At 54.0% G+C, this 20,822-nt stretch overlaps 1 protein-coding gene across 2 annotated transcripts in view; it reads left to right on the forward strand.

The window, feature by feature from the left end:
- Nucleotides 1-20,822, forward strand: part of NBEAL2 (neurobeachin like 2) — a 183,691-nt gene that overhangs the window by 91,715 nt on the left and 71,154 nt on the right. Inside the window, exons 7-10 of one of the 2 annotated variants that reach the window (XM_084620646.1) lie at nucleotides 9,618-9,703; nucleotides 11,341-11,647; nucleotides 12,409-12,515; nucleotides 16,489-16,572. In XM_084620646.1, coding sequence (XP_084476772.1) covers nucleotides 9,618-9,703; nucleotides 11,341-11,647; nucleotides 12,409-12,515; nucleotides 16,489-16,572 — 584 coding nt within the window. The remainder of the gene's footprint in view (nucleotides 1-9,617; nucleotides 9,704-11,340; nucleotides 11,648-12,408; nucleotides 12,516-16,488; nucleotides 16,573-20,822) is intronic. The other variant, XM_084620647.1, reaches the window with a different exon arrangement.

Below are 20,822 nucleotides of genomic sequence, written 5' to 3' on the forward strand. Positions count from 1 at the left end.
TGCATCCAAAAAGCATGCTTGCGCTTCCCAGATTTCCTCCCTACAGTCGGGACCCCAGCGCTGCCAGACGGCGGCTGTTAGCCAGCAGTATGTGTTGAGAAGGTGTATTTGAATATTACCCAGTATCCCATTCTGCTTCTCATGTCCCTGTATCCCAGAGGAGTGGGGACTGAGTGCATTGTTTCAAATGCGGGTGGGGAGCGAATCTAGTGCTGGCGAAAAGTACTAGTTTACCAGCCTTGGAGATTGGACCCACCTGTTTGTCCACGTAGCAGGGGCAGCAGCCAGTGTGCCTACTGCTTAATTTGAAAGACCCGCTTCTTGGGCGTCAGAGAGGAGTTGACTCTCCAGACCCGTTCAGTGTGGGCCCTCTCTGCTGAGGCCGTCTGCAAACGGGCAGGGGGTTCGTAATGTGGACGCTCCTCCACTGGGACGCTGAGCAAGTTCCGCCCAGTAGCATTGGCCTGGTCATGTGTGTCAATGTCTAAATCTCTCCTGCAAGCCGTTGAATGGCTGGGTTTTGTTCTCGTTTTGCTTGGACACCAGGAAGGCTTCCTGGGGGCTTTCCTAGCTACCAAAGCCACCTCCCATCCCTTCTGGGCCCATTCTCTGTGGGCTTGCAAGGGGAATTCCACACAGTGGTTGGAGTTCCCTTTGCTCCTTGCTTTCCTCTGACTTTTGAAACCGTCTTGCCAAAGGCGCTGTGTGCCTCTGGCTGAACCTGGGAACACCTTTACCCCACATCCCTGGGGCCGTAAATAGCCTTGTGTCAGTTTCTAGGCAAGGTTCCCCCAACCAGCGAAGAAATTTCCTTCATTGCCGGAGCTGAGCGCTCGCCGTCTCAGACTCTGAGCCTGACCACGTTAACTCTTTTGACTCAATAACTTCTGTAACGAACCTCCTAAGGAACACAGCACAATGCCGGGGGGGAGGAATATTCCTGCTTGGAACCAACAGCTCAGAGGCTGGGGATAGGCCTGGAGGTTGGGAGCCGTCTGGGGGCTTTCACTGGCAGTGCTGAGACGCACCATAAGGCGGGAGGCTTTGGAAGCACTGAAAGGGGGACTAGATGGAACGTCCTGGCTGTTTGCACAAGGAAGGGTGGGTTTTTGCAGCTGAAGGGCTGGTCTGGGACGTGGAGCTCTGCACTCAGTTCCCAGCTCTGCTCCAGACTCCCTGCACCACCTTCCTTAGCCCTTCTGTGTTGCCCCCTCTGTAAAATGGGGGGAAATGTCCTGTTCCTCCTGTCCCTGTAGGTTGTAGGCTCAGTGGGGCAGAGACAGTCTTCCTGTGTCCAGGACAATGGGGCCCTGATCTCCGCTGATGCTGCTATGAGCTCATTCATTTCAGCCTCCCTCCAGGAGAGGACGATGGCAGCAAAGACAGAGGGAGGGGGAACGCTACGCATTGGAGCAGCAGTGTGGGTGGCCCCCCAGTTCCCTTCCAGCCTCCTGGTGGGAGCCTGCACTGATCAGATGGGCCAAGAGCTGGCCTTGGGGGATGGATCAGTGGCTAGCATCGGTACACGTCGTGCAGTCTCCTCACCGTTGTGTGTTTGCTGTCTGTGGCCAACCAAGGTCAACCTGGGGCCCTCGTCTTGGTGCCATCCAAGTGATGATGGAGGCTCCGGGAAGTGTGACTGACCGCACCCTGCCAGTCTCATTGGGCTCTCCCCCGAAAGCTATGGCCACCAGAAATAACCATCGCTAGCAGCAGCCCAGTAACATGTCTCACAAGGAAACGGGTTCGTCCTGCCCTTCAGAGTGGCATCATCCTCCCTGTCTCAGCTAGCTGCTTCATCCCCGAGGAGCAAGTGACTGCTTCTGGGGAGGAGGACGGGGTGCCCAGGCTGCTGCTCCATCCCATTACCGTGTCCCTCCGCGTGCTGATGGCATCTAAAGAGGAAGAGTCTTGATTGAACGGGGCGGAGCTGCTTCAGAAAACTGTGTGTGTGGCTGTCTTGCCAGGAGCTGCAGCCTATGAACCTCTAAACTTGACCCCCTTCACTTCACAAATTAACCTCGCTGTCCTTTGTACTGGAGATGAAAAGCCCAGTGCAATCTGACCGTAAGGGGGAGAAATAGCTGGTTGCTTGCCATGCTGTAGAAATATGCTTTGGACATTTTCTTTACTTTTTAAAAGCCCCATTCCCCACCCCAGCTTGGGGATATTTTTTTTTTTTTTTTACATTAGAAACTCAGGTCTTGGCTAACCTGCAGTTCTTGGAGGACTCTGTGGATGGCTGGAGTGAAACCTGCTTGAGGGAAAAGGATTATTTCTGTTCACTATTAAACTTTATTTTGTGCTCACTTAACTCAAACACTGAGAAAAACAGATCTCTTTATGAACCATTCTTGCATCTTCTGTTAAGTGCTGCTTTCCCCTCCCCACCTTCTGTTATGCTTCTTCAAAGCACACAGAATCTTGGCCTACACTTCCCCCCCCCCTCGGCCCCCACCCCCCAAAAAAGTTCTGCTTGTTTTAGAAATGTCAAATCTAATTTTTCCTGTTCTTGGTGGAAGTCTTGTTGGAGGACCAGGGAGCTGGAGTAAGAGCTTTCTTAGCCTTTCATTGAAGGAGGGTTGTTTTTTTAAGAGCTTTTCTTCCAGCTGTTTCTCGGGCATTGCAGTTAAATAGGCATTATGCAAAATAAACATAGTTTTAGACAATCTGACTTAAAACTTCATAGGTTTTGCTTCCCAGATTACCCAACCTCTTTCATTGTCCTGTACTTGGAACTCATCCAAGAACAAGACCTGAATTTCTAATGGAAAACATTATTTTTGAAAGGTTTCAGAGTAGCAGCCGTGTTAGTCTGTATCCGCGAAAAGAAAAGGAGTACTTGTGGCACCTTAGAGACTAACCAATTTATTTGAGCATAAACTTTCGTGAGCTACAGCTCACTTCATCGGATGCATGCAGTGGAAAATACAGTATGGTCCATCTTGATTATCACTACAAAAAGTTTTTTTTCTCTCCTGCTGGTAATAGCTCACCTTAATGGATCACTCTCGTTATAGTGTGTATGGTAACACCCATTGTTTCGTGTTCTCTATGTGTGTGTATATATATCTTCCTACTGTATTTTCCACTGCATGCATCCGATGAAAGTGGGCTTTAGCCCACGAAAGCTCATGCTCAAATAAATGTGTTAGTCTCTAGGGTGCCACAAGTCCTCCTGTTGTTTTTGAAAATACCCCTCCAGGCTTTTCTACAACACTATAAAGAAGGAAGAAAGTCTGCAAACACAATTCTCTCCCCATTTACAAGTTACTTTTTAACTAAGGTGTGAGAGGGTTGGGTTTCATGAAAATTCCTTCCCCCCCCCCACACACACTTTTCAGCATAGCCCCTCATTTTCTAAGATTAACTTGAATTCACCAATAACTTCCTGACTAACTGGAGGCCTGTGCTATTGGAGGAAACAGAGTGGGGGGTTTACAGAAAAACCCTGGATTCAGGCACCCCTAAACTGCAGGGCTTTGTGAAATCCACATCCAAGTCTGGATACATATTTTGAAGAAGCCCTACACTTTACTGATGAACTGAATTGAAGCTCTGTATTTTATTATGACGAATAAGCTACACAGGGTAACTCCTTGCATTGGGAGACTTTAGATTGGATCTTGTATTAAACATTTTTGGGTGGGTGGGGGTGCGTGTGTGTGTGACTGACTTAAACACATGTTGGAAGTGACCAGTAGAACTCATGCATCCGATGAAGTGAGCTGTAGCTCACGAAAGCTTATGCTCTAATAAATTGGTTAGTCTCTAAGGTGCCACAAGTCCTCCTTTTCTTTTGAGCCTGGTGAGTATCTGATTAGATAACAAATGGTACTTGGATGACTAGTGCAGGGGTAACCTCCTGGGGCTCAGAGTTTGGCCTGGCTCAGGATTAGCAATATCTATACAGTGCCATAGAGATACCGGGCACAAGTAAAGTCGGGGTTCCTGGCCTGTGGTGCTTACAGTCTGAATTAGCCCACACGTGCAGGAGAGGACTGAGTGGCGGGGGGCAGAAATCAACACCAGGATGTTAGCGCTGTTTTTAGAAGAGGCAGCTATTCCTATGGGGGCAGGAGCCCGTTTGCGTGGATTGATTGCACATTACTCATTGGCTGCTCGGGTTTTTAATATTCTCTGTTGCAAGCTGGGGATTTATCCTCGCTGGCGCTCTCTCCTTCGCATGCTAATGGGTTTGCTCTGTGCACCACCAAGCGATCTCCCGTGCAGCAGGGAGACCATAGACTCCAGATGTTTCAGGGTAGGCCTGGGTGCCCCTAATGCTTTATTTACCATTATCCATTGATCACACAGCACTGGAGTATTGGATACTTCTAGAGAGGGAACGGCAAACTTCCTTTTTCCTCCGGTATCTCAGCCCCTGTTTGGTGTACTCTGTAGAGGGGTGACATTGTATCCACTCCAAGAGCCCCTGCCAGGCGCCTGATGCCAGGTTGGTGTCTCTTAGGCAGGAGGGTACCTCGCTGGATGGACCCTTCTTAAGGCTACACACACACAGAGGCACTTAATTTACACATCTGAGTTAGTGCCTCTGAGCTGCGAGACTGCAGGGTTGTGGCTAGAGAACTTGCATCTGACTGCTGGGGGAAGCTAATCAATAGCCCCTTTCTAGTCATAACAGGGCAGAAAAAGCCCCTAAAACTACGCAGGGAGTTTTTCTTTGACCACATGGTGTAAATCCCCTTGCCCAGTTATTTTTAGGAGGGAAAAAAGCTCTTTGCATCCGGGCTGATTTCTCACATAGCACGTTCTGTCCCAGTGCCTACTGGGAGTGAAGGCCGTAAGCACTGCGCATCTGCAAGATTGGGGCCCTTTGCAGCACTGTTAAAATCCCACCCTGTCCCACAAAGAATCGGGGGGCACCAGGGAAACCTTCCCTGAGCCCCACGTCCAGCAGCCCTACTAGATAATGAGCTTTCATGCACACGCTGTGCCCGGGGACAAGCGTCTCCAGACGAGTCTTCTCGTGGAATTAATTGGCAGAATTTCCTTTGGGGGAAACCCATTTCTGGGCAGTGAAGCCTCGTGGGGTTTTCAGTGGCTGGTGTTTGTATCGATGCAGGTAGCTGGGCTTCTGACCATGTGCCTGCTGGTATCTTCTCCAATCTGTCTCTTTTTTCCTTCCCTTTTCCGTAGCCGCCTCCCTTCTGCCGCCAACCCACATACCTGACTCATAACCTCTCTTCTCTCGTCCATGCTCTTCCCCTTCTCAGCATCCATCCTGCTGCTTGCCTGGGGTGCTGAATGGGGAGCTGGGTTCTCGTCCCAGATTGCTGTGTGGCGCTGTGGGGGGGGGGGGCGCGTCTCCATGTGCCTTGGCTTTCTCGGCTGTAAAACAGGGGTAGTGCTAGTTAGCCCCTGTCAAGGTTTCTTCCCCCCTCTGAACTCTAGGGCACAGATGTGGGGACTTGCATGAAAACCCCCCCAAACTTATTTTTACCAGCTTAGGTTAAAACTTCCCCAAGGTACAAACTATTTTACCTTTTGTCCCTGGACTTTATTGCTGCCACCACCAAGTGTCTAACAAATATAACAGGGAAAGAGCCCGCTTGGAAACGTCTTTCCTCCCAAAATCCCCCCAAGCCCTACACCCCCTTTCCTGGGGAAGGCTTGATAAAAATCCTCACCAGTTTGTACAGGTGAACACAGACCCAAACCCTTGGATCTTAAGAACAATGAAAAAGCATTCAGGTTCTTAAAAGAAGAATTTTAATTGAAGAAAAAGTAAAAGAATCACCTCTGTAAAATCAGGATGGTAAATACCTTATAGGGTAATCAGATCCAAAACATAGAGAATCCCTCTAGGCAAAACCTTAAGTTACAAAAAGACACAAAAACTGGAATATACATTCCATTCAGCACAGCTTATTTTATCAGCCATTTAAACAAAACAGAATCTAACGCGTATCTAGCTAGATTGCTCACTGATTTTTTTACAGGAGTTCTGACCTGCATTCCTGCTCTGGTCCTGGCAAAAGACAACACACAGACAGAGAGAACCCTTTGTTTCTCCCCCCCCTCCAGCTTTGAAAGTATCTTGTCTCCTCATTGGTCATTTTGGTCAGGTGCCAGAGAGGTTATCCTTGCTTCTTAACCCATTACAGGTGAAAGGGTTTTTCTTCTGGCCAGGAGGGATTTAAAGGTGGTTACCCTTCCCTTTATATTTATGACAGCCTCCCTTTGTAAAGGGCTTTGACATCTATGATGAAAAATGCTGAGATCTCAGGTACGCTCCTTGCTGTCCTTAAAGGGAAATGGTCAGCTCAGACTTGGCCCCAAATGTAGGTCTTGTAAAAGCAGCGTTTAATCATAGAACCATAGGGACTGGAAGGGTCATCTAGTCTAACCCCCTGCCAAGATGCAGGATTTGTTGGATCTAAACTATCCAAGACAGATGCTTCTACAGCCTCTAAAGTGCTTGGAAATCCTCTGAAAAATGGAGGTAGAGAAGGCCAAAGCTTGGCATTAAAATCCTATAGCCAGGGCAGGCCAGAGAACATCGCCGTCAAGGATTCCTGCACCATATCCTGGCCCCAAACCCCGTAATAACACTGCACTAAGCTATGCTGTGCCTCGACAGCACTGCAGTCTCCTCAAAGTGAAACAGCAATCCCAGCTGGATGCCCAATTACCAGCTCCCTGAACCACGCGTGTGGCATGCAGAGATGCTAACGCCACAGACGTTTAATGCTGAAGAGATGTTTCCGTGAGGTTTTTTTAAAACTTCCATTGGAAAGGGCTTTATTTAAGAAAACACCCATCTAAACCCCATCCAGGTCTTTCCTGCCCAAATAAGTTTGCTTTGGAGGAGTAGCACATGAGACCCAGAGTGTGAAACTGACTAGCAACAGAAGTGAAATTGACCGGTCCCTTTGCCTCTGAAATGCAGAGATTAAACAGTGTAAAGCCACTGTTCTTTCCTTCTTACCTACCCAGGATAATGGTACTTGTAATCCAGGTGAGTGAGTGAGTGTTTCTAGCCAGACCGTGATCCTCCTAGCTCAATCAGTAGGTAATGCCAGCAGGAAGTTGTCAAGGGAAGATGTGAGGAATGATTACGTGACTTGGAGAAAGAAGCTCCAGATACAGCAAAAGGGGTGACTCACAGGAGGCGTCTTTCCTGCTCTCGAATCTCGGTGCATTGCATCTGTGTAGGGTTGGATGGCTTTTAATCCATCTGTTACGCTGTTTCTCCTTTCTGCCTTGGCTTGGTACTGTTTTCCCCAGTGGAGTGTGGAACACACGCTCTGCAAAGCTTCGTGCGATGTTCTGCACAAACCCTGCTTTGCAAAGGTTGTGTGATGTGTCCTTGGTCTTTTGTATTTTGTGTGTGTTCAGCATTGCACGTAATGGGCCTCTGATCCTGGGTGGGCAATATCCAGGGGATTTGGTAACTCAAACAGGAACGATAAAGCAACCAATATTAACTACATACACTTACCATGCTCAGTATACCTCATAACTGTGCTGGGGGCAGGGTTAAGTGACTTGCCCAGAGGTACATGGGGGAGTCTGTGGCAGAGCTGGGAATTGAATTTGCCTTTCGAGTCTCCCTCCAGTGCCTGAGCCATGAGGCCTCTGATGCTACCACTAGGAGGGAAACTATTGGCAAGGAAGTAGAACTATTGGCAAGTCTTGTAGATGCAGATTGTGACAAACCCGGCTTTTGGGCCTGCCTTTCTGCGCAGAGGCCCTATTGTGGGGGAGAGGGGAGATGAGTTGTGAGCTAACAGCCCGTCAGCTTTGTGTCCCGCAAGGAGAGCGTTGAAACGTGGCATCCTGTGAAGCGAGTTTGTACCGACTCCCTTAGTGGGAGCGCCTGGCTCAGACCTTGTGTGTCCGGTCAGAGACTGGCGGCCGAGAGCTCCGCGGGTGCCGGGGGGAATGGGAGGGCTTGGCCTCTGTTTCGTGCATCGCTCTGGGCCTGCTGGGACTTGGAGCGGTTTTGTGGTACCTGGGAGAGGCCGGGCTGGGGACTGGACATGCTCCAAGGACTAGAGATCAGGGTCATGTGCCATTGGTCTCGTCCCCACCTCTCCCAGCAGTCGCCGTGCCCCTCGCTAGGAGGGAAATGCTGCGCTCACCTCCCGGCTCGGCAGGAGAAGGAACCCGACCCTCTTTGGCTTGACACGTGAACGTCATGCTAGCCCAAGGCACCGTGCTGGCAGCACTGGCTGGATGCAGGGAAGGCTTCCCCCCACGCTGCCTCAGCCTGACCTGCGGGGTTGGGGGAAGGAGTCTTCTGGCCTCATCAGTTCCTGGCTTCTCCACTGAGTCTGCCAACAAAGGGCAGCTGATGGAGGTGGCAGCATAAGTGCTGGCCTGGGACGCACGAGGTGGCTGTTTGGGGCAGTGGAACCCCATAAGGGGTGGCCAGGTTGGGAATGGAACCAGGTGTGGGCAGAGCCAGACCAGAGGAGGGGAATGTTCCCCTCTCCGACCGCCCGCCTCTGCAGGGAAGGGTCCCCGCACCGGCTTCGCACAACGGCCTGCTTCCAGGCGATCCAGGGCCCTGAGTGTTTTACTGGTGCTGGCTGGGCAGTCCCTGGCCCGTCCGCCCTTAGTAGCCCTTGGCGTGAGCACTGAGGGGCTCAGGAGCGGGTCGCTCGTCTGTTTATATCCTCCCGGGGTCTTGCCTGTAGGAAACTGGGTTTGGGCTTCCTGGAGGCGAGATGCTGCCTCCCAGAGTAGCTACACCGTGAGCGCTCTCCCTGCACGCATGCCCCGAGTGCCCATGAAGCTCTGTTTGATCCGCGCGCTCTGGGCTGGGTTTGACGCCAGGAGGGTTTCGCCGTTGGGCACCCGTTAGAATAAGAGAATTCCCCACCTCTCTGTCCCTCGACATCCCTATCACAGCAGGACCGAGGGAGCATTCCCACCCAACAGCCGTACAGCTCTGATCTGGGGAGGGCATTAGCTAATGTAGCCCCTCTCCCCCCCTGCATGGGCCGGGCTCCCTCCCATATGTTCCCAAAGGTCGATTTAAATAAGAGCGTGTTTGCCCTTCGGTAGCATCTTCCAGCCAAGGAGCAGGGGGTGAGCTTTCCAAATAATGGGTGAAGAGCTGAGGGGAAAGCTGTGTCAGCCTCCTCTTACAGATGGGGAAACTGAGGCTCAGAAAATTCTAGTCCAAGGCCACGCGGTGAGTCAGTGGCAAAAATGGAAATGGGACTCAAATCCTTGGTCTCCCAAGGACCACTAGCGCCCCATCCTAGCTGGCATGGGCTGCTTCACCTCTGGAGACACGGAGGTGATCTGAGTGTGCCCTAAATTACTATTTATGATGTGTAGTGTGGTAACGCCTAGAGGGGCAACCCAAATGAGGGCCGTGTTGTGCCAGGCGCTGAACACACACCCAGTGAGAGCCAGTCCCTCTCCCATAGAGCTCACAGTCTAAATAGACACAGCAGAGAAAGGAAGCCGTGTCATCATGGCTTTACTGATGGGGAAACTGAGGCACCAACTGGCAAAGATTCTGATACAAATCCCCAGGAAGTCTTTCCATTGATTTCAGCAGGCATTGGATAAGCCCCACCCCCCAGAGATAGGTGCTTAGTCTCCAGCTGACAGGCTAAACTTCTCGCCCTCTGCAGGGAGCTTCCAGGATGAAGGGCAGCTTCCTGAGGCTCTCCAGCTGCGACTCATCCACCTCTTTGGAGCCATTATCTCTGGAGCCAAGGTAACTCGTCCCTAGCCCTTGTGGTCCCCTCCTTCCTGAAAGCCAAGCTCTGCTCCTGGGGAGGGAGAGGTGGGCAGGGAAGTGGGCGTGGCCATGTCTGATAACCAAGCATGGGGATTCCACACCCCTTCCCAGAGATCTTTAAGGACAAGGGGGCCGAACACCTGCCGGGGATGGTGTAGGTTTTTTGTGGTCCTGCCTCAGGGTGCGGGGGCTGGACTAGGCGACCTCTCAAGGTCTCTTCCAGCCCCACATTTCTAGGACATAAAAGCAAACTGCTTGGATCCCTTCTGCATTTGTCTCCTGTTGTATGCTCACCCCCACTTGCCGCCCCCCACCTGGTGGGATGTTCTTTGTGAGCAGGGGAGGTGCAATGTGCAGCTGGCTGCATTCGGCTGGCCTGAAAGCCCCACAGGAGCCAGTGCTGCCTTTAAATGTCCCTTGTGTTGTTTTAGGGGGAAAATACTTCTATGGCAGCAGCGCTTACGGGCCCCAGCAAAATCGGGGCCCATTGTGCTAGGTGCTGCGTGCACATATAGAGAGTCCCTGCCCGGATACGGTCACAGGTCAGCCAGGCAAGATGGAGGGAGGGAGAGGATGTTGCCCCGAGAGACTGTGACACTGATACTTAGCCACCTGGAGGCAGTGTGGCTCAATGGATAAGGGCCCTAGATTGGGAATCAGGAGACCTGGTTCCTATTCCCAGCTCTGCCCCAGACCCGCTGTGCGACCTTGGGCCCGTCACGTTCTCTCCCTGTGCCTCAGTTTCCCTGCCCGTAAAATGGGGATAATGATACCGATCCTCCTGTGTGATCTAGGGATGAAAAATGCAATATGTCATGTCAACACACTTGCCCCTGATGGGCATTTGGAATCCTGCCTTTGCCGAGCGTAGGGCTGAAAACAAGCGTTCCCGGTGTCTGGCCTCACTTCACCCTGCGGGGCCCCGTGGGTCTGGATCTCTCGTCCCATCCACCACATCTTTATTATTGGTGGGGAGGGTGATGCGGGAAGAGATGAGAGCACTGCTTGGATTTGGGTCCTGGGAGGAGCCTATGGCAGCTCCTGGTGCTTTAGGAATACAAGAGGGGGGAGGTAGGGATTGTGGGGCACAGGTTGTCTGAGACGGATTTGCAGTGGGTGCACTCCAGATATTGCAGATACCTTCCTTCAGTCTTCCTATCGTCCTCCTGTTCTCTCCTTTTCTTCCCCATCCCCACTCTGCTTTCCTCCCTGTAGGCTGCAGCCAGTAGAGGGCGACGTGATCCCATGGTTTTTTACCCTGACTGCGTTACTGCCCTCTACTGGACAGCATTTGCAGGACAGACCCAAGCCTTGAGCGTTAGACAGATGAGCCCCAGTCCCACGTGGTCTGACACTCTTGCAGGAAGCTAGATTGTGCTTGCAGAGGGTGAGTCTATGGCACCTGCTTAAGCCCAGGTTCCCAACCCCTTGTGCGTGAATCACACAGCCCGTGAGCCTGCTGATCGCCGTGTGCGTGCGTTTCTGCGCAAGGCCCAGCATGCTGGCGCGATCCCCACCGTGGGTCTGAGAATCTGGGCTCAAGCCCCTGCCCGCGTCTGGTCTGGGCTTGGTTTCCTGGGGCGCCATCTAACGGGGCTGCTTGGTTCCGACAGCAAAACGCCCTGCAGGTGATCACGCCGGCCTCCGTTGAGGCCCTCATGCTGGTGCTCAGACAGTGGTGCTCCCCATGGAATGGAGACACCAAGGACCCCAAGCTGCTGCAGCTGACCTTGAAGAGCCTGGTGGGAATGATTCACATCCTGCACGCCAGCAGCCCGGGCCAGCGCAAGGTGGAGATCAGGACCATCTTGGACAGCTACTTCAAGGTCCTCAACTCAGACCAGCCCATGGCCTCTCTGAAAGGCTCTCCGGCCACTCGCTGGGAGGAGGGGATGATTGCTCTCAGGGTGAACATGCTGGGTAGGTAGCTCTGGGAGGAGCTGGGCCTGGAGTTCAGGGGGTGGGGAGGCGGACAGGGCTCTGGGGTGGCGAGTTTTTCCCGCACAAGATGGGTACGGTTCCCTGACCGTGCACCACGCGGATGGGAGCCGCTGGGGTAGTGGAATGAGATGAGGCTGTCCCTGGGGTTAGTCCCGTAGTCTCTAGCAGGGCGATGCAGGCTGCTCTGTTTCCCAGGGCACCAGGGCAGTGTGGCTTGGCCGCTGCTGGGAGGGCTAGTGAAGACCGGACATGGCTATCCACCGGGTGTTAACCACCCTGGCTAGCCCTGCCAGAGGAGGGCTCAACCACGTGTCGTCTCTTCTTCACCTGCTGTTATGCTGGGCTCAGCACCAGCTCGCGTGCCCCTGGTGCTGACCGAGGCAATGCTGCCTGACGTAGGCAAGGCCTAGCCATTCATCTGGCCTCTTAAAGTCACTGCCTCTCTCCATTGGGCACCTCTCTGGGAGGAGAGGACGATCTCCGTACCCTGCTAGAAATTAGGCACCTGCCACTTCCCAAATTCCCTTTTGTCCCCCCAGGAGCTCTGGGGGTGGGTCATGTGCAGCCTGCTAACCCAGCTATTGGGAGTGCTAGATAGTCCTAGCCTCCCGGGTGTCACTTGCATGGCCCTTGGGCCTTACTTCTGCTCCTCTCCCCACGAGTCTGCCATGGAGCGAGGCTCAGACGCTGCTCCCCTATCGGCTTGTGTTGATGGATGACTCTCTTCCTCTCGCCTTCAGATGCAATTCCGGAAATGCTGAATTGTGGCGACCGGCCAGTCCTGCAAGCCATGTTCCTCAGCAACAACTGCTTCGAACACATCATCCGGCTGATCCAGAACAGCAAGGTACGCTCCCCGGCACTCTCGGGTCGCAGGCGGCAGGGGAGGGACCTCTCCGAGTGTCCTCCTACCTGGAAAAACCTGAATCGGGTCCTTAAGCTTCAGGGCTGGTCTCAGCAAGGAGACTTGTTCTAATACCGGGCAGGTAGAAGTAACGGAATGAGCCAGGCACTCTGCAGGAACTTGAGCTGTTGACTTTGGGTTGCTCTCGTCCCCCAGAAGCCATTAACCGTCTCTTGAGTCAGACCCCCCACCCCCACCCACCCCTGAAGATCCAGGTCTGTCATGCTGTAGTACAGTAGATCAGCCAGCTAATGACGAGGAAGCGGAGAGGCCGTTGTTCTGGATTGTGTGCCCTCTCCAAGAGGAGTCCGTAATTCCTGTGTTACACGTCCACCCAGACCCACTCTGCGTGTATGTTGAAGCCTCAGCTTCACCCTAGATCTGCGTTTCGTCATTCGGCCTGCATGCTGTGTGGGGCAGAGACTGTTTTCCTAGGCGTGTGCACCACTTAGCATCCTGAGAGGCTACCACAACACGCGGGTCCTCACCATTATTGTGGTGCAAGCATTGTTCCTCTTACACTAAGGTCCTGACCACCAGTGCACAGTCAAGATTCCAGTCCGCTTTTCCCAGGAGTAGGACTGTCAACCCTGCTGCCCTGGCCAAATTCCAAGTCCAGGGAGAACACGCAGGCCTGGCTTTGGCCCGGCGCGTGTTCGTTCTGCCTGGAAAACCCCTTAAATCCTCACTTGTACACAAAAGGAAGATTTACAGCCATTCGTAACAAACCGAAAGCCGGACCCTGCTGGAATCTTGCTCTCCCTCTTGCCCGTGTGTTATTTTTAACTTCGGTTTAAACAAACCAGGTGCGGGTTGGCTGGAATTTTCCCATTTATAGCATTGGCCAGAGTGGTGGCTCGGAACGGGCCATGTTTGGGGCCGTGTTTGGCATTGAGAGCGCATCTCTGCTCCCTCTCTTCAAAAACAGGCGCTCTTCGTTCAGCAGCTTCAACCAACAAGGTGCCGCTCGGGCCAGTCCTGAATCTCAGCGACCGCCAGTGGCTGCTGTTGCAAACGCTTGCAGCTGAAGAGAGGATGTCTTTTCCCTAGGAGAGGCTGCAATTTGCCATGGTACCAAGTAGATTCCTAGATCTACAAGAAGCTACACCTGAAGCTGCTTCTGTGGCAAATGCGAGGGTGCCTTGCAACAGGCGAAGATGTGCGGGTGAACGTGGCTTGGAATTGGGCGGGGGAAGACAGGCAGGCACTCAAATACATTGAGGAGTAGCTGCAGCACTCTCTTAACCAGCACTTCTTCCGTTATTAAAATCCAGGCCGTCGGGGGGGCATTCTGAGCCCTTCGCAGCCCTGCCCGGGCTTTCGTCCGTTCTGAGTGTTTCCAAACTTACGCTCCCAGCCCCGGGAGCCCATCTGTCAGAACGTCGCTCACGCCGATGAGTGCCGCAGCCCTGGATCTTGGCCACCGGTGGTGGAGAGCTAACGGATTAGCGTGGGGGGGGGCGATTGTTTGGCAGGTCCAGAGCCATTCACCTTATTGAAGAGGGTGCTTGGAGCTGTATGTTTTGTGATGGGCTTCATACACAGTAATCAGCCCTTGGCAGGGGGATAGATGGTGGTATAACCCTGCTCTAGGGGTCTTGGTGGGGGCAGGGTGAGGCAGAGAGGGGGAGTGACTTGTCGGAGGCCACGGAGGCAGCCTGCAATAGAGGAAGGATGCGAACTCAGGACTTCTTGACTCCCGGTGCTGTGATCGGGTCCCGCCTCTCTCATTTGTGCCCTCCAGGTGTCCCTTTGTCCCAGCACGGCTGGAATAGCACGCGTGTTACACGACCTCTTTGGCACGCGCTCATGTGTCTGCAGCAGCCGCCACCTTGTCTTGGGCGTGCTCGGAGTATCTGCCAGGGTGCTATAGGCCTGCAGGCCGGTGATAGGCAGTGGAGGTGTTTAGAAGAGCCCTGAACGCAGCCAGCTAGGAGGCCTCTCCGAAGGACAAGCAGCCCCGTGCTGGCTGTGGCTCAGAGCTCCCGACCAGACTCTTTCAAAGAATCAAGTGCAATTAGATGGTGCTCTGCTCCCTGCTGCTCCTTGCTCCCCCAGGCCCGCGGGATCAATCTTCGGGACGCTAACAAGATTTTTCCACCTCTCTCCGTCATCTGTTGTCATCTCCAGCTGCGGCTGTTGCCGGGGAAATTGCAGCCCAGTCTTGTCCTCAGCAGAACTGCTGCTGAGCGAGGAGCTGCTGGCTACTCTCTGTGCGAAGCAGGCTGCTGCTGGGAGACGTGGGAGTAGGGGAGGGTAACTTATACCAGACAACTTTTACCATGGGCTTTTTCAAAGCAAGGAGCAGGCTACTCTCCAGTGCTCCTGGGAGGCTCAGTGCCGCTCAGTCGTGACTCCGGTGGCCAAGGGAGGAAAGCAGGACGGCAACATGAGGTGTTGGTCCACGTATCCTTGTCCTTCCTCTCCAATCCCATCTGCCCCCAGCTCTACCTAGCAACTCGCGGACTGGCTGCATCACTTTGACTCCAGATTGCTTTCGGGACCGTTATATGGGCGCCCTAGCAGGCAACCCAAGTCCCCATTTGTGCTGAGCAGCCTCCTGTAACCGTCTCCCTTTGATCTTCCTTCCGCAGATCCCTACGTGATTCCTCCTCTCCTCTTGCTCTCCGGGGTTCCCCGATCTTCCCTTCCCAGTAACGCACTGCTGCCCCCTCAGCGTGCCAGCCCCAGAACCCAGTGCCTCTGCATTCATCTGCTGTTAGGCCATGCAGGGGGAAGTTTCCTTCAGAGGCTTTGCTGCCTTGCTACAAACAGTGATGCATCATCTTTCCCCTGCTGGCTTCAGAGCTCAGTTACGCTGATTGCAGTGGAATGGTTCTGGCACTGTGCTGGTGTCACCGTGGAGAGAAGAACCTCACTGCTGATAGTTCGGAGAAGGGCCTGTTTTTCCTGGGTCCTGATCTTTGCTCTCCAGATGAGACCATCTTTCCTTCCTCTGTCCCCCAAAAGCTAGGACAGAGACCGAGCCCTGGAACCTGGCACAGAGCAAGACTCATTTTGAGACTCATTTTTTTACAAGGCATTCCGATTCCTCTGATCCTCGCTGGTTTCTGCCCAGCCTTACCATACTGGAAGAACCAGAGAAGACAGTGACAATCCGGTTCTCGAAAGCAAATTGACTCAGGCTGGTCGATGGGGCCAGACTAACGCTCTAAATTGGGGAGCCCTGTATTAGCCCCGTGGCCAAGACTGGAAGAGTTCAGGCTTCCCCACGCACATGCTGCCCCATCCATATTCCTTGTCTCTGGTCTGCACCGTAGAGGCTGATGGCAAAGACACTGCCGGTGGCGGTCTCTGTGGTGTGCATGGCAGCTCAGTAGGAGCTGGATTTAGAGTCCCCCCTGAACTCGCTTCAGAGATGCCACTGAACTGCTGACAGCGGGGGTTACTGAGTCGCTACTTACCCGGGAGACCTTTGGGTCAGTGACCTGGAGGGGAAAGCTCCATTGCTGGTTCCCAGGAGCAATTTCCACCAGGCTGTTTTACAATCCTCCCACAGCATTAAGATTTCAGGATCTGCCTTGTTGCCCCCCACCCCCAGCCAGGCTCTACCCTGCCATTTGAAGTTAGTGCACAGGAGAAATGCCAGCTGCTCTGATGGTGCAGAGACGAGACTTCACAAACCATATGTCAGAGGCAGGCTGCAGACCAGAATTCAGAACCTGATCCAGGGCCCGCGGGGGACAGTGTCTTTCCCCCGGGCGCTACCCCTGTACCCTCTGGCTCTGGGGGGGCACCCAGGTTGGAGCTGTGTCCCAGCGATGATGCAGCGGAGTTGAAAGCCCAGCTGGTTACTCCTGCACTCCTAGGTGTGCCTGTCCATTGTGTGCTTAACCCTCTCTCTCTCTCTCTCCTCCTTGGCTGACGTAAGCTTTTCTGACCCCCTTTTCGACAGCTCTACGTGAGCGGGGCACGTAAAGCGGATGAGACGGGGAGCGAGCTCGCCGCACGCTTATTGACCGAGAGCGATGTCCAGAAGGTATTGCACGTCACTGGTGGCGGCCAGAGCAACGCTCAGGCTGTGGCTGCTTTCGTTAATTTCTTTTCCGCTGCAACAAACCGGGTGATGTCAGCAGCGCCGTCAAACCCAGGAGCGGGGAGGGAAGGGGACACTTTTGTCCGTGGCTCTGAGCCCAGCTATCAGGCAAGTTCACCCTGCACCATCCAGCTAGAGGTGAGAAGGAAAATAGGACCTGAGCCGGCCCAGTGCCTGTTGGCTTGGGTGGGGATTGCGCATCCAGAATGAAGGGTGAGATTTTGTCTTTGCTTGGTGCTTTCTGTCCCCAAGGGTTTGGCACTGATGGGGAAACTGAGGTGCAGCCCCAGGGGCTGGCAATGGAGTGAGGTGGGTGCCTGGCAGGCCCCTGTCTAAACCATACAACCTCGCCCTTCACCCGCCCCGCTAAAATTAATTTTGCCTGCACACAGACCGGGACTAGATCTCTGAGCAGAGCCAACAGTTATGGATGCACTCCATCCATAGTACTGTAGTGCCTCCCAACAGGCCTAGGAGCGAGACAGACAGGCCGGTATTCTCCTCCCCTCTTTACAGGTGGGGAAACTGAGGCAGAGTGCTACATGGAGTCCGAGAGTCAGTCATGAAGTTCAAGGCCAGAAGTGCCCCCCAGATCATCTGCTCTGGCCTCTAGCGTGACACGGGCCACTCCCATCAGCACACCCAACCAAAACTGAAATGAGACCGAAGTAGCACAGCCCGCAGGAGACTAGACTATGATGGGCCACAAGCATAGGCTATTGGGGACCAAGGTTCACTAGTGCCCGATGCCCCTGCAAAGGCAGAGATACCCAGAGAACCCTAGTAAGTGCCCTGCACTCCAGAGGAAGGCAATCCATCCTTCCCCAAGGTCACTGCCAGTCTGAGCTGAACTGAACCCAGATCTCCTGGGTCCCAGTCCAGTGACTTCCCCGCCAGGCCATCCTGTCCCCTCCCCATCCTGCCGGCCCTTCAGTGCCTGCTTTGGGAGCCAGGGTGGATTTTAAGTCATGATGGCAAAGCACGACTGGCCCCTGCCGTAGTCTTGTGCCCAAGGAAGGTCTCCTGTACCCCACGGCTAGGTGAGGAAATAACCCAGCCACCTCACCTCGCCGATGGCTTTGCAAGGCTCTTTGAACCCGCTCTTGGCTTCTTTCCCGGGTGTAATAGCATAGGAAAGGGGCTGGGGTGCCCCAGAGCCTGGGGAAAGGGAACAGCAGACGCGTTCCAAGGGGCATCACGTTGGAGCAGTTACTTACCCTGCTGTCTTCCCCTGTCTCTTTTTAAAACAGAAGATGGATTCAGAGGCTAAAATATGGGGTCGGGGGGGGGGGGGGAGATCCACCATTCCATTTGGACGTCCCTGGCGCTGACATCCCTGGTTTGTGCAAGGTGATGGCACTTTGGGAATGAGCCTGCATCAATCACGTGTGTGTGTGTGCGTGTCGAGCTAGTCTCACGTCCGTCGCTCTGAATACGTCCTGGCTCGCCTGTAGGGGTGGGGAGGGGGGATAGCTCGGTCTCCCGTTGGATCCAAGAGAGCCGTCCAGAGAGGGCTCGCTGTTACATGCTTCTCAGCCTTCCAGGCGCGTGGCAACTGGGGTGCAGGAGGGCAGGCTTCATGGAGGCTTAGAAAGGGCATATCTGAAGTAACCAAAGCCCATCAGGTTGCCGGCCGTCAAGCCTGCAACCCTGGTGCCCTCCTGGGAGTAGATTTGCAAGCGGTGTTGTCAGGAAGGCTGGGCCCAGACCTGTAAGGTGCCAAGCGTCCACGAATCCCACCGATTTCCATGGGGGTGGACGGGCGTGCAGCGCTGCCATGAGAGGCGCAGAGGACCCAGCAGGATCCGGCCCGTAAAATCCACCTTTGTATTGAATACGCCCCGTCCAAATGTTATGTCGAATTGAACGTCTTCTAAAATGTACCAACCTGTAGTGAGGTCCATCCTTCCTCCCCTCGAAACCCAGACACTTGGGGCACCGCAGTTCAGGAGAAACAATCCAGAGCACGCGCCAGATCCTCAGCTGGTGTGAACAGGCATCGCTCCATTGAAATCAGTGTAGCGCTGGCAGTTAATGCCAGTTGCACCTACGTGTCTTGGGTTGCTCCCCCAGTGGGGCTATTGAGTGATTGGGGGGGGGGTTGTCTCTGTCCCCTCCTAGTTCTAAGGGCTCCCTTGCGTAAATGGCCTGGAGTAATTCTCCTGCAGCCTGTGCTTATAAATGGCGTCCCCCCCACCCAACCCACACACACACACACACTCTCACTCCCTGGCCTTGTTCCTGATTCGAGATTTGACATGTTTTTTTTTTTGTTTGTTTTTTTTAGCAGTAGATGGAGTCTCCCCCCACCCCCTCGGTGGGAGTCTCTGACCTGTGTTTCCATTTTCCCCTTCCTTATCAGCTTGGTAGCTAGGGAACCAAGGGAGGTTTTCAGAAGCCGGGGGCTGGGCCTAGGCAGACAGGCTCTTCTGGCTTTGAAATTGAGCGGCAACTTCCGGGAGAAGCCACTTAGACTGTCCTTCCCGAGGAAGGGAGCAAAGATAATCTCCTAACAAAGGAAGGCAGGCCTGGCCAGATGGAACAGCTGAGAGGTATTAACGGCTGGTGGCTCACAATACAATTTAATTACAGAAAACCAAGAGAGCCGTAAAATGTTCCCTCTCCCTTCCGGGCTCCTTGCTGGCATCTGCGGGAAAGCTTGTCCTTTGGTTTTATACTTCTCCCATGTTTGCAACATGCATGCGCATCTTGGGAGCAGGTTTTGTGGCTTTCCCCAGGCTGAGGGCTCCGGGGGAGGGCGGGTGGGGCCAGAGAAACCCTTGCTGAGTTTGTACAGCTGAACCGAAAAGGAGTTCTCTGAGGCTAGCCCTCTCTCTCCTCCACCTTCGCATGCTTCTGGGACGGGGTGGGAACAATCCCTAACCAGCTGGCCTGGGGACCTCTTGCTCTGTTTATGCCACTGGTCCTCTGGGCCGCTGGAAGTCTGCAGAACCCTCCTTGGGCGTGAGCTGAGCAAAAGTGTTTGAGACCCTGAAGGGGGGCCTATGGGGGAATGACCCAGGTCGGATGAACAGGCCAGGGGAACCCCGCACTGATTCACTTGATCAGCGTCTCCTGGTTTGAGTGGGATCTTGTCTTTGTTTCAGACCCTTCCCGTCACCAGCTCCTTCCCTCCAAGCCCTGCATTCCCCTGAGCGAAGCTGCCTCCAGCTGCCGCGGCTTGGTGGCCCCACAGAACTACTTCCTGCATTGTTCGGTAGTGGCGCTTTGGCAACCCAGCCTCGGTTTGCATGCAAGGCATGACAGGTCCCCTTTCCATTGCATCTTGTAGGAGGGGAGGGTCCCTTACGGCTCTGAGGTGGGGGATGGCCGTAGTCACTCCATGTAAGCTCTGCTACTTGGCTGCACCGATCTTTATTTTACAGGTCGCTGGGCGTTGCATCTTGAACGGCCCTGGCTATTGCAGGGATAGGAAAAGCCGCCAGTCCAAAAGATTAGACTCCTGGAATTGACCCAGTCTCCCTCTTTCTTACCAGAAATATCCTGTCCCTTCTGGGCAGAAGGGAAAATTAATAGAGGTTCTCCCCACCCTGGTTTGAGCTGGGGTTTTAAAGCCTTGATAAACAAAGGGACACAATGGAGCATCGGGCCGGGAGGCTGAAAGCCGGGGGCATGTCTCAGCGTTCGCTGTGGGGTGGCTGTTTTCCACAGGAAGGGTGGGGGTGGGGTCTCAGGGCATGGCGACCCTGCCCCAGATTGTGGAGAAAAGGGAAAGCCGAGCCCAGGACACGGAGGTGGCGTTTGCCCGTTTTGCCCCTCGCTCGCACGTGGTGCCGCGTTGCTCTGACAGCTCCCTTCTCAAATGCCCCGGAGGCTCCAGCAGTCCTAGGCCTCGGACCCCGGGGCACAAATCTCCCTTCCGGGGCTGACCTGTGAGCGGGGGTGGTGTTTTCCACAAAGAACCACTCCCCTCCTCAGCTGGCCCATGGCTGGAATCCTGCCCCCACTGAAGTCAAACCCCTGCTCATGGCAGCGGGTGCAGGAAATCTCCGACGTCTGGCTTGTCCTCTTCCGGGGTGGTGTGGCCAATGACAGGAACTACCTGTGGTCCTGGAGGCAGCAGCTTTGTGTACCTCTATCTACCCCTGTTCCTGCTGTCCCCTCTCTGGTTCTGCTGGGCATCATCCAGGGATGCCCTGTGCTCTCTCTGGCAGGGCCCTGCTCCTTCTGTC

This window comes from Lepidochelys olivacea, assembly GCF_965140295.1.
Source record: "Lepidochelys olivacea isolate rLepOli2 genome assembly, chromosome: 2".
NCBI classification, from domain to species: Eukaryota; Metazoa; Chordata; order Testudines; family Cheloniidae; genus Lepidochelys; species Lepidochelys olivacea.